Here is a 21208-nt window from a genome sequence, read left to right as displayed (position 1 = left end):
AATCACTGGAACTGAACATGCTTGTCTGAGGAGGGCTAAAGTTTACTAGGACAAGATGACATCATCATTCATGTACCCCTTTGTAGGTCAATCATTCACTTTTCAGAGAGAATTTTTAGAAACTCCATTCAGAGCTAGATCTGAATGAAGGACACAGTGCCTTTAAGAAAAGGCCAAAACCGCACCCTGGCAAGCAACGTGCTTTGCACCAAAAAAAAAAGTTATCTGATTATTACAATACCCAATGATGGCTGTTTCCATACAAAGAACAGATGATTCATTGCTAAATAAGCACAATAAACTACACACAAGTCAATCTGGAGCTTTCCCCTTTCCCTCCTTTTTCTGACATGTAGCTTTCTTGCAGCTGATAAGATATTACAGGCGGGAAATAACTTACAATCTGTACAAAGAGCTATTATTTTCTAAAGACAAACAGTAAGTAAGAAAAAAGAAAAGGAGTACTTGTGGCACCTTAGAGACTAACAAATTTATTTGAGCATAAGCTTTTGTGAGCTACAGAATGCATCCAGTGAAGTGAGCTGTAGCTCACGAAAGCTTATGCTCAAATAAATTTGTTAGTCTCTAAGGTGCCACAAGTATTCCTGTTCTTTTTGCGAATACAGACTAACACGGCTGCTACTCTGAAACCTGTCAGTAAGTAAGATTTTCTCATCAATCCACAAAGCAACCATCTTATAAGTGAAGACATTTCTTTTCCCCCACACCAGCTTCACCTTTACTGTACTTAGCCCTGGTCTACACTAGGAGTTGAGGTCGAATTTAACAGCATTACATCGATTTAACCCTGCACCCGTCCACACGATGAAGCCCTTTTTTTTGACTTAAAGGGCTCTTAAAATTGATTTCCTTACTCCACCCCCGACAAGGGGATTAGCGCTGAAATCGGCCTTGCTGGCTCGAATTTGGGGTACTGTGGATGCAATTAGACGGTATTGGCCTCCGGGAGCTATCCCAGAGTGCTCTATTGTGACTGGACAGCACTCTCAACTCAGATGCACTGGCCAAGTAGACAGGAAAAGGCCTGCAAACTTTTGAATTTCAATTTCCTGTTTGCTTGGTCACCTGCAGCTTGCCACACTGGCCAGAGCTCATCAGCAGAGGTGACCATGATGGAGTCCCAGAATCGCAAAAGAGCTCCAGCATGGACCGAACGGGAGGTACGGGATCTGATCGCTGTATGGGGAGAGGAATCCGTGCTATCAGAACTCCGTTCCAGTTTTCAAAATGCCAAAACATTTGTCAAAATCTCCCAGGGCATGAAGGACAGAGGCCATAACAGGGACCCAAAGCAGTGCCACGTGAAACTTAAGGAGCTGAGGCAAGCCTACCAGAAAACCAGAGAGGCAAACGGCCGCTCCGGGTCAGAGCCCCAAACATGCCACTTCTATGGTGAGCTGCATGCCATTTTAGGGAGTTCAGCCACCACTACCCCAGCCATGTTGTTTGACTCCTTCAGTGGAGATGGAGGCAACACAGAAGCAAGTTTTGGGGATGAGGAAGATGATGATGATGAAGTTGTAGATAGCTCACAGCAAGCAAGCGGAGAAACCGGTTTTCCCGACAGCCAGGAACTGTTTCTCACCCTGGACCTGGAGCCAGTACTCCCCGAACCCACCCAAGGCTGCCTCCCGGACCCACCAGGTGGAGAAGGGACCTCTGGTGAGTGTACCTTTTAAAATACTATATATTGTTTAAAGCAAGCATGTTTAATGATTAATTTGCCCTGGCGTTTACAGCTCTCCTGGATGTACTCCCAAAGCCTTTGCAAAAGGTTTCTGAGGAGGGCAGCCTTATTCCACCCACCATGGTAGGGCACTTTACCACACCAGGCCAGTAGCACGTACTCGGGAATCATTGTAGACCAAACATTGCAGTGTATGTTTGCTGGCATTCAAACAACATCCGTTCTTTATCTCTCTGTGTGATCTTCAGGAGAGTGATATCATTCATGGTCACCTGGTTGAAATAGGGTGCTTTTCTGAAGGAGACATTCAGAGGTGCCCGTTCCTGCTGGGCCGTTTGCCTGTGGCTGAACAGAAATGTTCCCCACTGTTAGCCATGGGGAGGGGGGAGGCAAAATGTGACCTTGGAACAAAAGCACATGTGCTGTGTATGTAATGTTAACAGCAAGGTTTATCATGAAAGAGTATAGCCATTGTTCTATAAAATGTGTCTTTTTAAATACCACTGTCCCTTTTTTTTTTCTCCACCAGCTGCATGTGTTTCAAGGAGAGGCTAGACAAGATTAGAAGGAGAAAAAAACGCACTCGTGATGAAATGTTCTCTGAGCTCATGCTGTCCTCCTACACTGACAGAGCACAGACGAAAGCGTGGAGGCAGACAATGTCAGAGTGCAGGAAAGCACAAAATGACCGGGAGGAGAGGTGGTGGGCTGAAGAGAGTAAGTGGTGGGCTGAAGAGAGGGCTGAAGCTGAAAGGTGGCGGCAGTGTGATGAGAGGAGGCAGGATTCAATGCTGAGGCTGCTGGAGGATTAAACTAATGTGTTCCAGCATATGGTTGAGCTGCAGGAAAGGCAGCAGGAGCACAGGCCACCCCTGTGTAACCAACCGCCCTCCTCCCCAAGTTCCATAGCCAGACGCCCAAGACGCGGTGGGGTGGCCTCCGAACACCTAGCAACTCCACCCCAGAGGATTGTCCAAGCAGCAAAAGGCTGGCATTCAATAAGTTTTAAAGTTTTAAACTTTTAAAGTGCTGTGTGTCCTTGTCCTTCCCTCCTCCACCACCCCTCCTGGTGCTTCTCTCCTCCACCACCGTTCCCAGGCTACCTTGGCAGTTATCCCCCTATTTGTGTGATGAATTAATAAAGAATTACTTTATTGCCTCTGCAAATGGTGATCAAAGGGAGGAGGGGAGGGTGCTTAGCTTACAGGGAAGTAGAGTGAACTAAGGGGCGGGGGGTTTCGTCAAGGAGAAACAAACAGAACTTTCACACCGTAGCCTGGCCAGCCATGAAACTGGTCTTCAAAGCTTCTCTGATGCGTACCACGCCCTCTTGTGCTCTTCTAACCGCCCTGCACGTAATCAGCGGCCAGGCGATTTGCCTCAACCTCCCACCCCACCATAAACGTCTCCCCCTTACTCTCACAGATATTGTGGAGCGCACAGCAAGCAGTAATAACAGTGGGGATATTGGTTTCGCTGAGGTCTAAGCGAGTCAGTAAACTGCACCAGCGAGCTTTTAAACGTCCAAATGTACATTCTACCACCATTCTGCACTTGCTCAGCCTGTAGTTGAACAGCTCCTGACTACTGTCCAGGCTGCCTGTGTACGGCTTCATGAGCCATGGCATTAAGGGGTAGGCTGGGTCCCCAAGGATAACTATAGACATTTCAATATCCCCAATGGTTATTTTCTGGTCTGGGAATAAAGTCCCTTCTTGCAGCTTTTGAAACAGACCAGAGTTCCTGAAGATGCGAGCGTCATGTACCTTTCCCGGCCACCTCACGTTGATGTTGGTGAAATGTCCCTTGTGATCCACCAGTGCTTGCAGCACTATTGAAAATTACCCCTTGAGGTTTATGTACTCGCCGGCTTGGTGCTCCGGTGCCAAGATAGGGACACGTGTTCCGTCTATGGCCCCACCACAGTTAGGGAATCCCATTGCAGCAAAGCCATCCACTATGACCTGCACATTTCCCAGGGTCACTACCCTTGATTCAGCAGATCTTTGATTGCATTGGCTACTTGCATCACAGCAGCCCCCACAGTAGATTTGCCCACTCCAAATTGATTCCCGACTGACCGGTAGCTGTCTGGTGTTGCAAGCTTCCACAGGGCTATCGCCACTCACTTCTCAACTGTGAGGGCAGCTCTCATCTTGGTATTCATGCGCTTCAGGGCAGGGGAAAGCAAGTCACAAAGTTCCATGAAAGTGCCCTTACGCATGCGAAAGTTTTGCAGCCACTGGGAATCGTCCCAGACCTGCAACACTATGCAGTCCCACCAGTCTGTGCTTGTTTCCCGAGCCCAGAATCGGCGTTCCACCGCATGAACCTGCCGCATTAGCACCATGATGCCCACATTGCCAGGGCCCCTGCTTTGAGAGAAGTCTGTGTCCATGTCCTCATCACTCATGTTACCACGCTGATGTCGCCTACTCGCCCGGTATCGCTCTGCCAGGTTCCGGTGCTGCATATACTTCTGGATAATGCGCATGGTGTTTAATGTGCTCCTAATTGCCAAAGTGATCTGAGCGGGCTCCATGTTTGCCGTGGTATGGCGTCTGCACAGAAAAAAGGCGCGGAACGATTGTCTGCCGTTGCACTGATGGAGGGAGGGGCGACTGACGACATGGCTTACAGGGAATCAAAATCAACAAAGGGGGTGGCTTTACATCAAGGAGAAACAAAAACAATGGCACACAGAATGGCACCCTCAAGGATTGAACTCAAAACCTTGGGTTTAGCAGGCCAATGCTCAACCCACTAAGCTATCCCTCCCTCTCATATTTCAGGCAGGACTTCATGGAGGGAGGGAAGGGGGGAGCAAATGAATACAAAACAAATCTGGTCTATTTCTTGTTTTGATCCACTCCATCTATCTTTACATCTTTGGCTGGCAGCAGACGGTGTAGAAGGACTGCAAGCCATCCACATCTCCTGCCTGCCCGCCAAAAGATGGTACAATAGGACTGCCTGCAGGACTAAAGAGATTGACCTGGTCGAGTCACTCCTAAAGTAGTCTCTGCACCCATTTCTGCCCAAGCGCTCCTGACCGATGCGGCCAGGAGCACCTCAGACATGACGATGACAGCTACCAGTCCTATTGTACCGTCTGCTGCCACAAGGCAATGGGTTGCTGCTGCTGCTGTGTAGCAATGCAGTAGCGCGTCTGCCAGCACCCAGGAGACATACGTGACAGTGAGCTGAGCATCCAAAGCCAAAGCCAAAGGTAACAGCAATGAAATGGGATAGTGCTGTATCTGTTAACTTTGGACGGAATTCACTTAACCCTCAGAGAGCCGCCTGCACAAGTGCTCTAGACGGGCTGCTTTAACTCTCCACAGGGAGAGGCAGTTGAAGAGCAGCCCAGCAAGTGGCCTCTGCACAACGTGTGCAGTACGTTGGGGGACCCAAGGGTCTCAAATATAGCGGCACCGACTGTGCAGTTATGTAACTCCAGGGTTGCCAGTCTTTGCCCAAAGAGGTAAGAAAGGGCGGCAACTATTCCCTCCCTGAGGCTAGCACACTGTGTTGCCAGCTCTCGGGATTCATGAGTAAGGGAAGTTTGGCCCCTGCTGAAGCCACACTGCCAGAGACGTGAGGAACTCCCGCCATTATTTCAACTGTCCAGGGAAAACCTGCTCTGGTTTACTGAGCTTCCCACAGCCTGGACAAGAACAGCCAACAGCAGCTGCTGCAGGTGCATGCAGAGCTTTCTTTGCCCTTCCCTTCAGAAGCTGAGAGGAGTTTTGGATAATGCAGTAAGGTTGTCCAGAAGGAGCAACCGTATCATTTTCATGAGGGAGCAGCAAATCAGGGTTGCTCTGCTCCCCACTCCCCTCCTGTGAATAATAGGTCCTCTCTTCTCTGCTCCTCTCCCCTTGGACTATTTCTAACACTGTAACACCAGGCCTGGGAAGAGGGAGAGGATCCCTTGGAGCTGCACTACCATGGAGGGATGAAAAACCTGCCTAACTTCAGGAGGAGCAAATGTGGGGCTGGAAGCCAGGACATTAATTGACTGGGACCTGAGGATGCAGAGTTGATGCAACACTGCCAACCCCCAAAGTTCAAAATTCACGAGATTGGCCCCCAAAACCCAATATATTGTGTTTTTTGGTCTGTCTTTTGATTTTTGAACATCCTCTGCCCACTCCCAGTGTGTGTGACAATTAGTGTTCCCAACTCTCCTAGATTTATGGAACGAGGTGATTTTGGCCCTCATTGCCGGAGCTCTCACTGGCTGCCTCATGGCCTGGAGTTTCCAGCTTCTCTCCAAGACCTCAACATTCTAATTAATAACTTCTGTCTCTCCCGCACAGCCTCCAGATCAATTCTGTGACACCCTCCACCCCGGCCTCCACATCTGCCTGACCCCAGTTCGGTCAATCCTGCCACACATCAATTCTCCCCCAATCCCACTGCTCCTCTCCTGCAGCTCCAGGGCTTCTTCAACCCCCTCTGTCTTTCTCCTACAGCAGCCTTGATTGGATGCTCTTCCACAGGAGATGGAGAACTGGGGAAGGCAAACAATCAGAGGGTTTCCCCCCCACCAGACAGGACTGAAATTTAAGAGAGGGCTCAAGCTTGTGGAACCTAGATTAGCTCCAGCCCCAGCCAAAATAGCCTTCCTGGCAAAGAAATGTAGAGAGTTGACAATGCTGTTGAAGTAGAGGCTGGAGCACAAACTTAATTGACGCACTGAGAAAAAGAAGAAGAAGAATGATGATGATATAGGGGGTAAGGTGGCCAGAATTGTACATGCATTGGCAACACTATTTGTCATGGACAATCTGCAGGTTGGGTAGGGGGAGTTCAAAAATCGGAAGACAGCTCAAAACAACAACATTGTTTTAAGCTCTCATGATTTTGGACCAACCTCATGAATGTTTTGGGGCTGAGTTATGTTTTTTGCATTCAGGGCTTGGCAATTGTAGAATAATAGTGGTGGGAGGGACTGTGCTGCCACCCAGCAATGTGCCCAAAGGTTGGTGTGGTAATTCCACCTTTTGTGGAACCTTAATTATGGGATAAAACCTAATTAATCAGATGGATAATTTCACCCTTACAGTATGTCTATACTGCACACGCCTTTCAGCACTGTGTAGAGTAAATGCATGACACTTCCCAGGGGCGGCAGGTTTGTATACTTTTTGGTGGTGCCCAGAACGGGTCCAAAACCCACTCCACTCACACCTGCCTAAGGTTCTCAGAGTGAGTTTGGGTGTAGGAGAGTTTTGGGGTGCAGGCTCTGGGAGGAAGTTTGGGTGCGGGAGGTTTTGCGAGCTCTGGGACAGAGTTTGGGTGCTGGGTTCAGGCTCTGGGCTCGGGTAGGGGGTTGGGGTGCAGGAAGGGGTGCGGGATGCAGGCTCTGGGAGAGATTTTGGGTGCAGGTGAGGTGCAGGCTCTGGGAGGGAATTGGGGGGGTGGGCTCTGGAGTGGGACAGGAGGTTGGGGGGCAGGAGGAGGTGCAGGGTGTGGGGCTGGGCCAGGGATGAGGAGTTTGGGGTGCAGCAGACAGGCTACCCCACGGCTTGGCAGGGGGCCAGAGAGGAGGATTCCCCTCAGCCCTCTCACAGCCGTCAGCAGCAAGCTCCGGGGGAGGGAGGGAATGTCCCCGACCCCCACATGACATTCACCCAAGCCCCTCCCCCCCCCAGGCTGCAGCTCAGGAGGTCCAGCCAGGAAAAGCGTCCCCCTCAGAGTCTGCCGGGTGGGGGGTGACTGCCATACGCCTCTTCCTCCCACAGGCACAGCAGCCGCTTCAGCCTGACTCCGGCTCTGCTCCCTTGTAGCTGGCTGAGGCTGGGGAGTGCAGCACAGAGCTGCAAGGGGCAGCAACCCGAGGCCCAGGGCAGGCAGGGATGCTCGGGGGAGACACGTGGGGACAGCAGGCGGGGCCAGGGGACGCTCTGGGGGAGGCACACAGGGGCGGCAGGTGGGGCTGGCAGAGAGACCTGGCCCCGAACACCGGTGGAGCCGGGCCCCGGGTCCTGAATCTGCTGGAGCCCGGGAACCACGGGCCCACATAACTTGCCGCCCCTGCCTCCAACAGTATAGATTCACAGCTTAGGCAAGTAGAGCAAAAACATACCTGAACCCTGTGGGTGTGTACCCAACATGGCTGGAACCTTTCCCTGCCACAGGGAATGACTCCATCAGTGGGGAAAGGCTCAGCCTGCTGCTGAGCCTTTCCCCACTGACTCTCCCCTGGCAGAGGCTTTCACTGACATATGTAGCTCCACATCACCGACACGTAGCTACACATACCCTACATGTAGCTGCAAGAGGTGTGCAGTGTAGATGTAGCCTTAATGATACGGAGGTGGGATGAAATGTTGTTTAAACAGATTGGGTGTAACTTTGTGATCGGCCTGAGGGAGGTACAACAAAACACTGGCTGCCTAGGGAGAGGAGCGGTGAGGCGGCTGTAACCACCTTTGTGCCTTTCTGATTCTGGGTTGCCGCAGGGGCTGAAACAGTGCCTAAGCTACAACTACCCAACCCAAACTGTCCATAGTCCTTTACAGCTCTACTGATGTTCCCCTTCCAGCCGCTGGCCCCTATATCGGAGCTTGTGGAGTGGGCTTTGTAAGATAGCCTGTGGCTGTCTTATTCAGTTCCTGCTTGAGGGAACTCCTCCCTAGCCAGATCCATGGTTCTTTTATGCTGCTGGATCCCCAGAAATGAAAATAATGAAATTCTAGGGAACGCCTCATTAGGGATTAAACCTCTTCAAAGCTGACGGCGGCTGTATTATTTGTGCATTTTCTGACATTCCAGCAATTATAACAAAATGCCTTTGAACTAATGCTGAACAAATGGACTATTATTCATGTAACTGTCCATTTGTGACGTTGATACCTTTTCAGGAACGCATGTACGTACACACACACACACACCCCTCCCACCTAATCCTGCATTCTTTACATACCCAAATCTCCCATTAACGCCTAATGAGAGTTTTGCAAAGTGCAAGGAATACAGAGGCTGGGCCTCTTGGTGAAAGACGGGAAGAAAGAAATCTCCATTTCATTAGAAAAATGCCACTAGCACCAAGCAGATACTTCATAAAATGAAATTATTGGTCTATATCTAAGGCGAGGGGCAATAAGCATTTGCTTATATTAAATAGGTGGATTATATGTGCATTTGCTAGAGAGACAGATTTATTAAGGTGGAGTAACAAGACATTGTTAAACATTAACTAGCTGAAATCAATGGAGGATCAAACCCTCCCATGGTTTGACCTAGAGGGAAGCAAATCTTGAGCTTTTCCCAAATTGTTTCATGGAAGAAGGAAGGTAGAACTTGTGGGTCCCTGAGATCCAGGCAGATCTCAAGGTCATTTATGAAAAAGGCCCCATTCTCTTACTCTCGTGCTGTGCCACAAACTGATTACTTTGCAACCCTACTGACAGATGCCCCAATAACTATCCTCCCCCTCAAGTGTGAGTCTCTATGCTGACAGAGCAGTGAGAAAAAATTAACGAAGCCTCATGAATCCGCACTTTGGGTATATTTACTGCTTGTGTGCAGAAAGGGAAAAAGGTCTCTCTCTTTCATTCCCCTCCCTACTACACTTCCTGCCTTTTCCCCAGGTGAGAATCCCTGGACCCACGGCGGGTCTTCTGTATGATAGAAAGGAGAGAGGGGGGAAACTGTGCCAGAGGCAACTGACTCCCCCCTCCTTTGCATGTGGAATCAGAAGAACGAGCCCCCTCGGTGTCTGTGTGAATGATTATTCTGAATCACAGACTTGAAATACAAGACCATAAAGCAACTGTAAAAAAATGGCAGCTCTGCTGAATTTCAGTAAAGAATTCATGCAGAGAAAGCTTTCATGCCTCAGTGAGCTCAGGGTCACTTCCTGATTTGCAGGCTAAATTCCATAGGCATCTATCAACTCACTCATTCACACACACATGCTCCTAACAGAACTTGCACAGACAGTCTTATTCTGGAACCGGCCTGAATAGCATAGCTAATAAAGGCACATATCTATACAAGTCCAACTAAAAATTAAGTCTAATGCTGAACACACAGAGCAAACAAGTTAGAGTATATAGACATTTAGCACAGGGGTAATTCCAAAATTATTAATTCCTAGCTCTTCAGCACTAGTCTAAAAGGCAGTGTTTTAAATAGCAAGACAATAAATAGGCCACATCACATGTTACTCACCTCTGCAGGAAATGCCTTGGCTGTCTATGGCTTGTTTGCAGATACTACAGTCTTTGAGTTTTTTAAAGGTCTTGTTTTTGAAAGTATGAGAACTCGAAGCAAGGTTTTCAGGCTGGAATAGAGGAGAAAATGTCAGAGCTCTTGTCAACTTTTGAATGTTACTCTTTAAATGTAATAAAACAAATGAAATTTATAAATAGCCAAAACAACCACCACTTATTGCATTATTCAACAGTACTCACTCAATCTCCCCAAATGCTGCATTACTGACATTGCATGGTGTAATATTTTGAACAATTACTGTAGAATTCGTTATTACACTAAAGAATTAGGAGCCACTAAAAGGTAATTTAAGTGAGATTAAGCGTCTGTCTACTAACCTAATGCTGTCTCTATCGAAGACAGTTCTACTGGTTTAATTTAAATTGGTTTTAAGTTGATTTATGGAATGTAAGTAATGCCATATTGACTATTTAACTTATTGGTGCAAAAAGCTGTTCGGACTTTCTTATTTCAGTTGCTAAATTGAATTATTCTTGGTTTAAATCAAAGCAAGAATGTCTACACTGTCTTTTGTACCAGTTTAACTATATCCATTTAAAATCACACTTAAGTTAAATGAGTGTACTTTTTCTGGTGTAGGTAAGCCTTTAATGTTTTTCTTTGGATTGGTCCCACAATTACTGAAATAATTTATTTAAACAAATAAACAAACACACAAATAAACAGGATCTCTTATAATCAGGGAAGGGAAAAGAGTAGACAACTCCATGAAGTCCGCTGGGAACTTCAATATGCAGACCAGGAAGTACATAGATAGTACAACAGTGAGGGCTATTGAAACCCCAAGACACAGAGAGACAACTCCCGGTTCCTCTCCAAAAGCCTAACATTCAAATCCATTAGCGAACTTTTAGGAAGCATCTCTTAATTATCTTAAACCCCTTTTAAAATTTAATAATGGAAAATGATTTCTGTCTCTTCTTCTGCAATACTGGATATTTTCACAAACCAAGAAAGAACATGCCACGAACTAGCAGGTAAAAATTCTGCCCCTCTCTCATCACTGGACAAAGCATGTCTACTGCAGAAAGGCAAAGCAGAAATAATGCCATGCTGGCTGCAAAATAGTATGGTCGTTGGCTGAAGTCCGACTTAGAAATGGGAAGCAAAATTTGGTATATAATTAAAAAAAGGAACAAAGAGGCTGCTTTGGACAATGAAAATCTCAATAGAGTTTCTATAAGCCCCATATTTACCTCCCCCTTCATGCACACACAAATCACTCTCTGTAGCTATTAGAATACAGTGCACATGTTTACTCTTGAGCAATTGCACTGCACTACTGCTGTCTAGTATACCTACCTGGAAACATGTCCCTCCATAACAGACAACCTAACTTGAAAGTATAGCTAGGAGCTCATAAGAACAATTTACAAACCCCTGAAGGGTGCAAACTTTCCAATGTTAGAGACAGCATGGTGCAATGCACAAGATTTGGGTTTGGTTTATGGTTCTGAAATGGTTCATTCATTTATTCATTGTGTGACTTTGCACCTTGTTTTCCCCATCTGTAAAATGGGGGTCATGATATTTACCTTTCTTTGTGAAATGCTGTGGGATCTAAGGATGAAAAGTGCTAAGTACTAATATTACTATACGTATCCAGAAGGAATTATTTGAAGTGAAGAAATAAAATTTAGGCTGAACTTCAGAAAAAACTGTCTGATAGTGAGATGTGTTAAACTGTGGAATACTCTTCCTAGGGAAATGGTGGAAGATCCCATTCCTTTGGAATATTTAATACTAGACAAAACAGTCATGAATAAAGTTGTACTGCATTATTATTATGCCTTATTAATTATTCAGGCTGATTGCTAAGTGTATGCCGATAAAAGCTGGAGTCACAAAACTTCCTATATGTTTGAGGTATTTATAATCATCTTGTATATGTCTGCTTAGCGCTACTTTACCATTAGCTGAAAATCAGGACTATAGTTATGATGTATATTAAAGATGCATTGCAAAGAACATAAGTGCATTTGTGCCTTTTTCCATTCTTACAGGATACAGGAATTGGCACAAATAATAAACAATACATCAAGTTTCTGCTCAAAGATCTTTTTCCTGTTTTCTTTGTTTACATCAGAAATAGGGGCTTTTGAAAAGCTCCCTCGTAAGGAGCACAAGTCCCAGTTACATCACTGCAACTTCTCTGATTTCAGTGGAGTTACTCCTAATTCACACTGTGGTTAGTGAGGGAGCATTGGGGCCATTGAATTTAAAGACCTGATGATATTCTACGTTAGGGTTCTACAGTGTTGCACATCACCATAGTGTCTAAGCAACTGTCACATAAAATCACCATAGCAAAAACAAAATTTCTAATGGACTTAGTGGAATCTCTGGAACGTCTCCCTTTTCCAGGTAAGAATTCTGGTTGAGGAGGTATTATTGGTTTTACATTTTTTAGATTTTATTAATTTTATCTTTTTTTTTGTGGTTGTTGGAGTTTACAGGTAGTAGGTGTTGTTAGTGTGTTAATGTCATTCTTATGGGTTGAAAGAGGACGTTTTTATAAGATTTCCTAAAGACAGTCAGGCTGTAGATTTGCCAGATCTTCCCTGGAAGTTTGCTTCACTGCCAGATCCCCTCCACCAAGAATGTTTTACCCCCCCCTCTCATGCGCTTTACTCTGAGCGTGGTAATCTGCATTGTCCCAGAGGAGTATGGATGTTGCTGTTGTTTTCAGAGCAAAATTCAGTCTTTAACATGGCTAGGGCTTGATCCATTAACTAACCAATTAATCATTATAATTTATTTGTAATGTAAAGATCAATTTTTTTTTTGTGGCGGGGATGTTTGAGGATAGTTTTTGGTCAGTATTATCTTTCATAGTAACAGAAGGGCACACACTTCTTTTTTTCATTTGCTTGTTTTGCTGCTCAATTTTATATCTATTCTACAGTTGGATCTCCAAGGAATTCATGTAACAATTCACTCAGTGGATGGAGTAATAACATTTGCCTGTGCATTATCAGTACATAACACTTTCATTGTGAAATGCGAAGGAGCCTGGATCAGGCTTCCTTTGTTATCACCTGGAATGGCGTTCTCAGTCCTCCAATAGGGATGGTGCCAAGAGGAAAACATGGGGAGGCAGCAACAATACTCCCACTTTCATAAGGTTCAGGGATGGAATCTAAATTGCATTTAATTGTTAGGAGCCAAAATTGGAAGAGAGAGTGCAGCACCACAGGTTACAGACTGATTACCTGCCTGAGGGACAAACTGTAATTAGTGCTGGTCTTGATTGCTGGCATTATGCCATTTCTCTTTTTCAAAAAGCAATCTCTCTCTCTCTATCTCTCTATCTCTCTCTTCAAACCACACAAGGAAACAGTCTAGACCTTGAATCCAACAAAGGCACAATGGAGTTATTCTAGATTTGCACCAGAATAACTGAGAGCAGAATCGGGGCCTCAGTGTGGAAATTCAGAAGTGGATCCTCAGCTATGCTGACTTCAAATATTTCTCACAGCTCACCATTTTTACTACGTAGTGACAGCACAAACAGCTATACGGTCTTCCACGTGTCATCAGATGTAAATTTACATCAGTGTTCAAACAACAGCCTAGGGGATTTGGGGGACATACAAAATTATCATGGGAGGAAGAATTTAATCCAAAAATGTGAATGATAATTGGGAATAATTTAAGAACACCTTACACAGATGCTCCAAAAGCCACAATCCCACAACTGAGGAAGAAGGCTGTGCTGGTTAAAATAACAACCTACTTTAGAGGGGAAGTGAAGGCAGCTATATATATAACAAATGGAAGAAAGGGGAAGTTGATAGTAATGAATATAAATCAGAAGTGAGAAACTGCTGAACATTGAGAAAGGAAACAAAGAGACACAAGGAAAAATCTATGGCCGGCAGAGTTAAAGACAATAGGGAGGAGTTTTAAAAATATACTAGGAACAAAACTAATCCTGACAATAGTATTGGTCCATTACTCGATGGAAATGGTAAAATTATCAATAGTAATGTAAAAAAGGCAGAAGAGTTCAATAAATATTTCTGTTCTGTATTTGGGGAAAAATAGATAATATAGTCTCATCAAAGGGTGATAACACTCTTTCCATTCCACTAGTATCTCTGGAGGATGTTAAACAGAAACTATTAATGTTAGACATTTGAAAAATCTGTGTGGCCAGAAAACTTGCATCCAAGATTTTAATAAGAGCTGGTTGAGGAGCTCACTGGACCATTAATGTTGATGTTCAGTAAGTGTTGAACAGTGAAAGAATTTCAAAAGACTGGGAAAAAAAGCTAATGTGCCAATTTTTTAAAAATAGGAAGACCAGGATAATTATAGGCCAGTCTTATGAATATAATAATGGCCATCCTGGGTCTTACCAAAGGTCCATCTAGCCCAGTAGTGACTCTCTGACTACCACCACTGCCACATATTTCTGGCAGTTGGAGGTTTAGGGACAACCAGAGCATGGGGTTGTGTCCTTGACCTTGGCTAATAGCCATTGATAGACCTATCCTCCATGAACTTATCTAAGTCTTTTTTGAACCCAGTTATACTTTTAGCCTTTACTGCATCCCCTGGCAATGAGTTCCACAGATTGACTGTGCATTGTGAGAAGAAGTACATCATTTAGTTTGTTTTAAACCTGCTGCCTGTTCAGTAAGTTACTCTTCCCTATTCCATTCACGATTTTATAAGTCTCCGTCATATACTCCCTTAGTCGTATCTTTTCTAATCTAAACAGTCCAGTTTTTTTAATCTCTTCTCATATGGAAGCTGTACCTTACCCCTAATCATTTTTGTTGCCCTTCTCTAGACCTTTTCCAATTCTGAGATATATCATGATATACATATGATATCAATCTTATGGAAGATAATGGAATGGCTGAGATGGGACTTGATTAATAAAGAATTAAAGGAGGGTAATATAATTAATGCAAATCAACATAGGTTTACAGAAAAATCAATCTTGTCAAACTAACTTGATTTTTTTTAATATGAGATGACAACTTGGTAAGGTAATCATGTTGATATAACATACCTAGACTTCTCAAGGACATTTGACTTGGTACCACACAACATTTTGATTAAAAAACTAGCACAAGATCAAATTAACATAGCATATATTAAATGAATTAAAAACTGGCTAACTAATAGGGGAATTGTAAATGGGGAATTGTAATTGTAAATGGGGAATTGTCACTGAGTAGGTGTGTTTCCAATGGGTTCCCTCATAAGGAATGGTTCTTGGCCTTATGCTACTTAAGATTTTTATCAATGACCTGGAAGAAAACATAAAATCATAATGGATAAAGTTTGCAAATGACATAAACAGTGAGGGAGTGGTAAATAATAAAGAAGACAGGTCACTGATTCAGAGCAATATGGATCACTTGATAAACTGGGCATAAGCAAATAATATGTAAATGTATACATGTAGGAGCAAAGAATGTAGACCATACTTACAAGGTGGAAGACTCTATTCTGGGAAGCAAGAATCTGAAAAAGATATCAGTTGTGGATGGATAACCAGGTGAACATGAGCTCCCAATGTGATGCCGTGGCCAAAAGAACTAATGTGATCCTGGGATGTATAAACAGGGGGACTCGTGAGCAGGAGTAGAGAGGTTATTTCACCTCTAGGTTTGGAACAGGTGCAAGCACTGTTGGAATATTGTGTGCAGTTCTGGTGCCCACAATTCAAGAAGGATGCTCATAAATTGCAGTGGGTTCAGAGAAGAGCCATAAGAATGATTAATGGAATAGAAAGCATGCTTTATAGTGATAGCCTTAAGGAGCTCAAACTATTTAGCTCAACAAACAGATGGCTAAAGGGTGACTTGATTACAGTCTATAAGATTGTACATGGGGAACAAATATTTAATAATGGGCTCTTCAACCTAGCAGAAAAAGGTATAACATGATCCAGAGGCTGGAAGATGAAAGTAGAAAAATTCAGACAGGGAATAAGGCATAAATTTTTTAACAGTGAGGATAATTAACCATTGGAACAATTTACCAAGGGTCATGGTGGATTCTCCATCACTGGTATTTTTTAATCAAAACTGGCTGTTTTTCCAAAAGATCTGCTCTAGGAATTACGTTGGGAAAGTCCTCTGGCCTGGGTTCCACAGGAGATCAGACTAGATGTTCACAGTGTGACTTCTGGCCTTGGAGTCTATGAATCTCAATTCTAAGAACACGTTTGTAGTTTATAGCTATAGCAAAGTACAAGAAACACTCTTTAGTTTCGGTTAAGATGAGAAGAGAGGCCCGAACCAGTTAGTTGACAGCAGCACTGACACAGCTTTTCAACCTTGCCAGAGGCTTAAACTGGATGATTACAATTACATCTATGGACAATTACATCACCTAGACATGTTCAAATACCAGGCCAGGGAATAACAGTCATTATTTACTAAAGGCCAGAACCAAACAGCTTGTGTACATTTTAATTCTAACCATACGTTCCCACTATCAAACTGCAACAGTGATATATCATGTGTCTTTTGAAGGGTACAATGGGCTTTAGATCTTTGCATCAAAGATTCAAGTAAACACTCTAAAAAAACTCAGTACAGATAATCATCTTCTTGAAGACAAAATCCTAAAAATGTCTAAAATTTCAAAATTTTAGTATATATACTAAATATACACACACAGAGAGACACACACATATGCAGTAACCTAGCTTGAATATAACTAAGCCATATGTTACTTCTAAATGGATTATTTTTCCCTAATGTACCTTAATAGTGTAAATCTGATGCTATATTACTCTATTGTATTCCTAGGAAGATATAAAGAAAATGTATCCATGTGTGTTTATAGAATCAACATTTTGTACCAAACCATTAAATGCTTTTTATTGTTTCCTCTTTTGGGATAAGGAAAAATCCAAATGCTACCCCCAGAAACAATCCACTGTATCGCTTCCAGTTAATAGAAAACTATAAGCAGAGGGTCTATAGTCCCATAAGCATTCTGCACTTCAAACCACTCAGACCTATATTGAATTTTACATGCACAGTAAAAACCATGTAGCACAGCAATTGAACCATATCAACCCAAGATACTTTTTGCTCACTTCTTGCCTAAAGTCAGGCAAATATAATCCCTCCCCATCTTTTCTTTAAAGAACTTACCGACCAATGCTGCAATTTCCTGCAGTTCTGCCCGCTCATTCCTGTACTGTCCAAGGTAGTTCTAAATCCACTATCAATGCAAGAACTTTTCCTTTTCTTTTTTAATACTGGGAAAAAAGGGAGCTAAGAGCAATGGGTTTCTCAAGTTGCTGCTCCCACGCTGCACGCATGCACGTATACACACACACACTGCTGCTACAGCAGCAACCCTTCAGGTGGGAGAGACTGAAAATCTTGGTAATTATGGCTCCAGAAGCACAAACCCCCTTTCAAGTTATTTTTTTTTTATGGGCTAAGGAAATGCCCTACTTTGACCTCTTCTTATGGGAAGCCCAAAAGAAAAGTGCAATTAAGTGATGACTGAAAGAGTTCTTTATGATGAGGCTGGGCTCCTGGTTACAAAACCTTGCAGAGCCCAGTCACATACCTATTTCTGTGGGATAGCAACCAAATAAATCAAATAGCTAAGAGGGGAAAAAGTAGTCAAGGGAAATGCAAGAGAATATGTTCCCACCACCACCATCTCGCCTGATATGAACTATTCATGTTTGCTTTTGACACTTTCCTTCCATTCCCCCCCCCCCATATCTATTATTTAACTTCTGTGCCATGAAGTTCCATATAGCAGCCAGTGACTTACAGCCACAGCAAAACAATCAAGGAAGAAGAAAATCTCATCAAGGTGCTTTTTGCTCTTTCCGACTGAAATTTCCCAATGTCGGGTTAGCCGAGACAGGAAATTATACCACCAAACCCAAAGCATAAGAGTTGCTTTTATTCCTGCCTTGAACAACTTTAGATAGTTTCCCCCAATCGTAAACAATGTTTTCAACATTTTGCTTTCTAAATCAGCACACCGTCTTCGCGTCAGGTTTCATTATCAGAAAATTGTTTAACATTGCCCTCTGTACAGAGGCCAAGCAATAGAATATTATCTCTCTGTAATCTAAAATAGTTTTTAGAACAGCAGCTGGTTTGACTGACATTTTTAGTGACTGGATGGAGTGACTGCACCAAGATTCTTACTCAAAAATACCCCTTCACAACAAAATAGAGTGAAAAAACTAGGAAGCATTTTCCAAAACGAGCAAACATACCAAAAATCCTTACAAGCATGCAGTTCTTTTATGATAATTTTAATGTGACTAATCTGCTTGAAAATGTGCTACTGACTCATACATTTGAAGGTATATATATATAGTATTTGATCTCATAGACTTTCTTTAACTTAACGTGATGGTAGGCATGTCCAAGTATATACATACATGAGTAAATATATAAAGCTGTGTAAATCTCACTATATGACAGAAGTTGCTCCTGCTCTCATAGCAGTCAGCATGGAAATCCAGAGGATTTAATGTGTACTTAAATCAAGGTAGTCCCTTTCTTAGTGTCAGTGATTAGTCCCATAGCTATCGGTATGCAACATATATATCAACAGTGAAATAGATATGAATTGTGATGTAACTGGTTGATAACTTATCATCACTGCCTACCATTACAAATTAACTTTGGAAAGATGGATGATAATAATACTTGCACTTAATATCCATAAACCACAAAGCACTTTACAATGGCAGCTAGGTGATCTGAGATGGGGAAAAGACTTGGCTGAAAGTCATACTGCATGTCAATGCCTGAGCTGGGAACAGAACCCAGCTCAACTGGCTCCCAGTCAGTGGCCCGGATACTGTGGATCCTCCACTGTGATGCCTGTGACTCAGGCTGTGACATGGGTTATATTTGGAGCTGCTCCGCCAGGTGAGCCAAAGGGAAATCACCATCCCACTGAAACAGCAGCAGGTGTGCTTAGCCTTTATGCTTGCAAGCCACTCACTGAAACTTATTAAATATTTTCAGATGTTTTTCTACATTTTCAAATATATTGATTTATATTACAACACAGAATACAAAGTGCACAGTGATCACTTTATATTATTTTTATTACAAATGTTTGCTGTGTAAAATGATAAACAAAAGCAATTGTATTTTTCAATTCACCTCATACAAGTATTGTAGTGCAATCTCTATCACAAAAGTGCAACTTACAAATGTAGATTTTTTTGTTCCATAACTGCTCTGAAAAACAAAACAATGTAAAACTTTAGAGCCTACAAGTCCTCTCAGTCTTACTTCTTGTTCAGCCAATCGCTAAGACAAACAAGTTTGTTTACATTTACAGAAGATGTTGCTGCCTGCTTCTTATTTACAATATCACCTGAAAGTGAGGACAGGCTTTCAAATGGCAATTTTGTAGCCGGCGTTGCAACATATTTATATGCCAGATATGCTAAATATTCATATGCCCCTTCATGCTTCGGCCACCATTCCGGAGGATATGCTTCCATGCTGATGATGCTCCTTAAAAAATAATGTGTTAATTAAATTCATGACTGAACTCCTTGGGGAAGAACTGTATGTCTTTGACTCTGTTTTACCTGCATTCTGCCATAAATTTCATGTTATAGCAGTCTCAGATGATGACCCAGCACACGTTCGTTTTAAGAACGCTTTCACAGCATGTTTGACAAAATGCAAAGAAAATACCAATGTGAGATTTCTAAAAATAGCTCCAACACTTGACTCAAAGTTTAAAAATCTGAAATGCCTTCCAAAATCTGAGAGGGACGAGGTTTGGAACATGCAACACTCCGATGCGGAAACTACAGAACCCGAACCACCAAAAAAGAAAGTCAACCATCTGCTGGTGGCATCCTACTCAGATGATGAAAATGAACATGCATTGGTCAGCTCTGCTTCGGATCGTTATCGAGCAGAACCCATCATCAGCACGGACACATGTCCTGTGGAATGGTGGTTGAAGATGAAGGGACATATGAATCTTTAATGCACCTGGCACGTAAGAATTTTGCAACGCTGGCTACAACACTGTCATGCAAATGCCTGTTCTCACTTTCAGGTGACATTGTAAACAAGAAGCGGGCAGCATTATCTCCTGCAAATTATAACCAAGTTTGTTTGTTTGAGTGATTGGCTGAAGTAGGGCTGAGTGGACTTGTAGGCTCTAAAGTTTTACATTGTTTTATTTTTCAATACAATTATTTTTTGTAAATAATTCTACATTTGTAATTTCAACTTTCACGATAAAGAGATTACACTACAGTACTTGTATGAGGTGAATTGAAAAATACCATTTTTTTTACAGTGCAAATATTTGTAATAAAAAATAAATATAAAGTGAGTACTATACACTTTGTATTCTGTGTTGTAATTGAAATCAATATATTTGAAAATGTAGAAAACATCCAAAAATATTTAAACAAATGGTATTCCATTATTGTTTACCAATGCGATTAACTTTTTTAATCTCTTGACAGCCCTAATTGTAAGATATTTTAAGATGGAGCCATACCACTGGGTGACATCAACAGGCCAAAGGAGGCAAAGAAAAGGAAAAGCAAAGGCAAGTATGTCCAGTGAAAAGCTGCTTTGAGAAGCTATCGTTTAAACCACATGAGAAAACATCTTATTTTTTAAAAATAATAGAGGATCCCACACTCTTTATTATTATTATTTCAATGATATTTAGAACCCCTAGTCAAGGACCAAGACCCCACTATGCTGGGTGCTGTACAAATCATAGAACAAAAAGTCCCTGCCAGAAAGAGCTTACAATCTAAGTAGAAAAGACAGTGGTGGGTCAGTGGCAAAACTAGGAACAGAACCCAGGTCACCTGACTTTCAGTCCAATACCCTATTCACGAAAACACATAACCTCCCAATTGAAGTGCCTCACAGTTATGGTTGACACTGAGCTTTGCAATTATACTAGGGATTAAATCCCTTTGTTGAGCATCAACACCAATGTGTACCCTCACCAAATTTAGAGTAGCACCTATTCTAAGCGCACAGCTGGAATGTTTTGGAAACTTACAAATAAGTTTACTTAACAGTTTAGGAGTTGGCTATACTGAGTCAGACTAATTGTCCAGCTAGCCCAGTATCCTATCTTCTGATCATGGCCAATGCAAGATTCTTCAGAGGGAATGAACAGAAGAGGTCAATTTATTGAGTGATTCATCCCCTGTCATCCAGGCCCAGCATCTGGCAGTTAGAGGTTTAGGGACACCCAGACCATGGGGTTGCATCCCTGACCATCTTGGCT

General features: G+C 43.1%; 1 protein-coding gene across 6 annotated transcripts in view; it reads right to left on the bottom strand.

The window, feature by feature from the left end:
- Window positions 1-21208, bottom strand: part of TNS3 (tensin 3) — a 343602-nt gene that overhangs the window by 248570 nt on the left and 73824 nt on the right. For 5 of the 6 annotated variants that reach the window (XM_084621461.1, XM_084621462.1, XM_084621463.1 and 2 more), the window contains one exon: window positions 9893-10004. In XM_084621461.1, coding sequence (XP_084477587.1) covers window positions 9893-10004 — 112 coding nt within the window. Of the gene's footprint in view, window positions 1-9892; window positions 10005-17082; window positions 17104-21208 lie in introns of those variants that run through there. The other variant, XM_084621466.1, reaches the window with a different exon arrangement.

The sequence above is a fragment of the Lepidochelys olivacea genome, assembly GCF_965140295.1.
Source record: "Lepidochelys olivacea isolate rLepOli2 genome assembly, chromosome: 2".
NCBI classification, from domain to species: domain Eukaryota; kingdom Metazoa; phylum Chordata; order Testudines; family Cheloniidae; genus Lepidochelys; species Lepidochelys olivacea.
The sequence above is the reverse complement of the archived record's forward strand: the minus strand, read 5'-3'. Positions and strand labels throughout refer to the sequence as shown.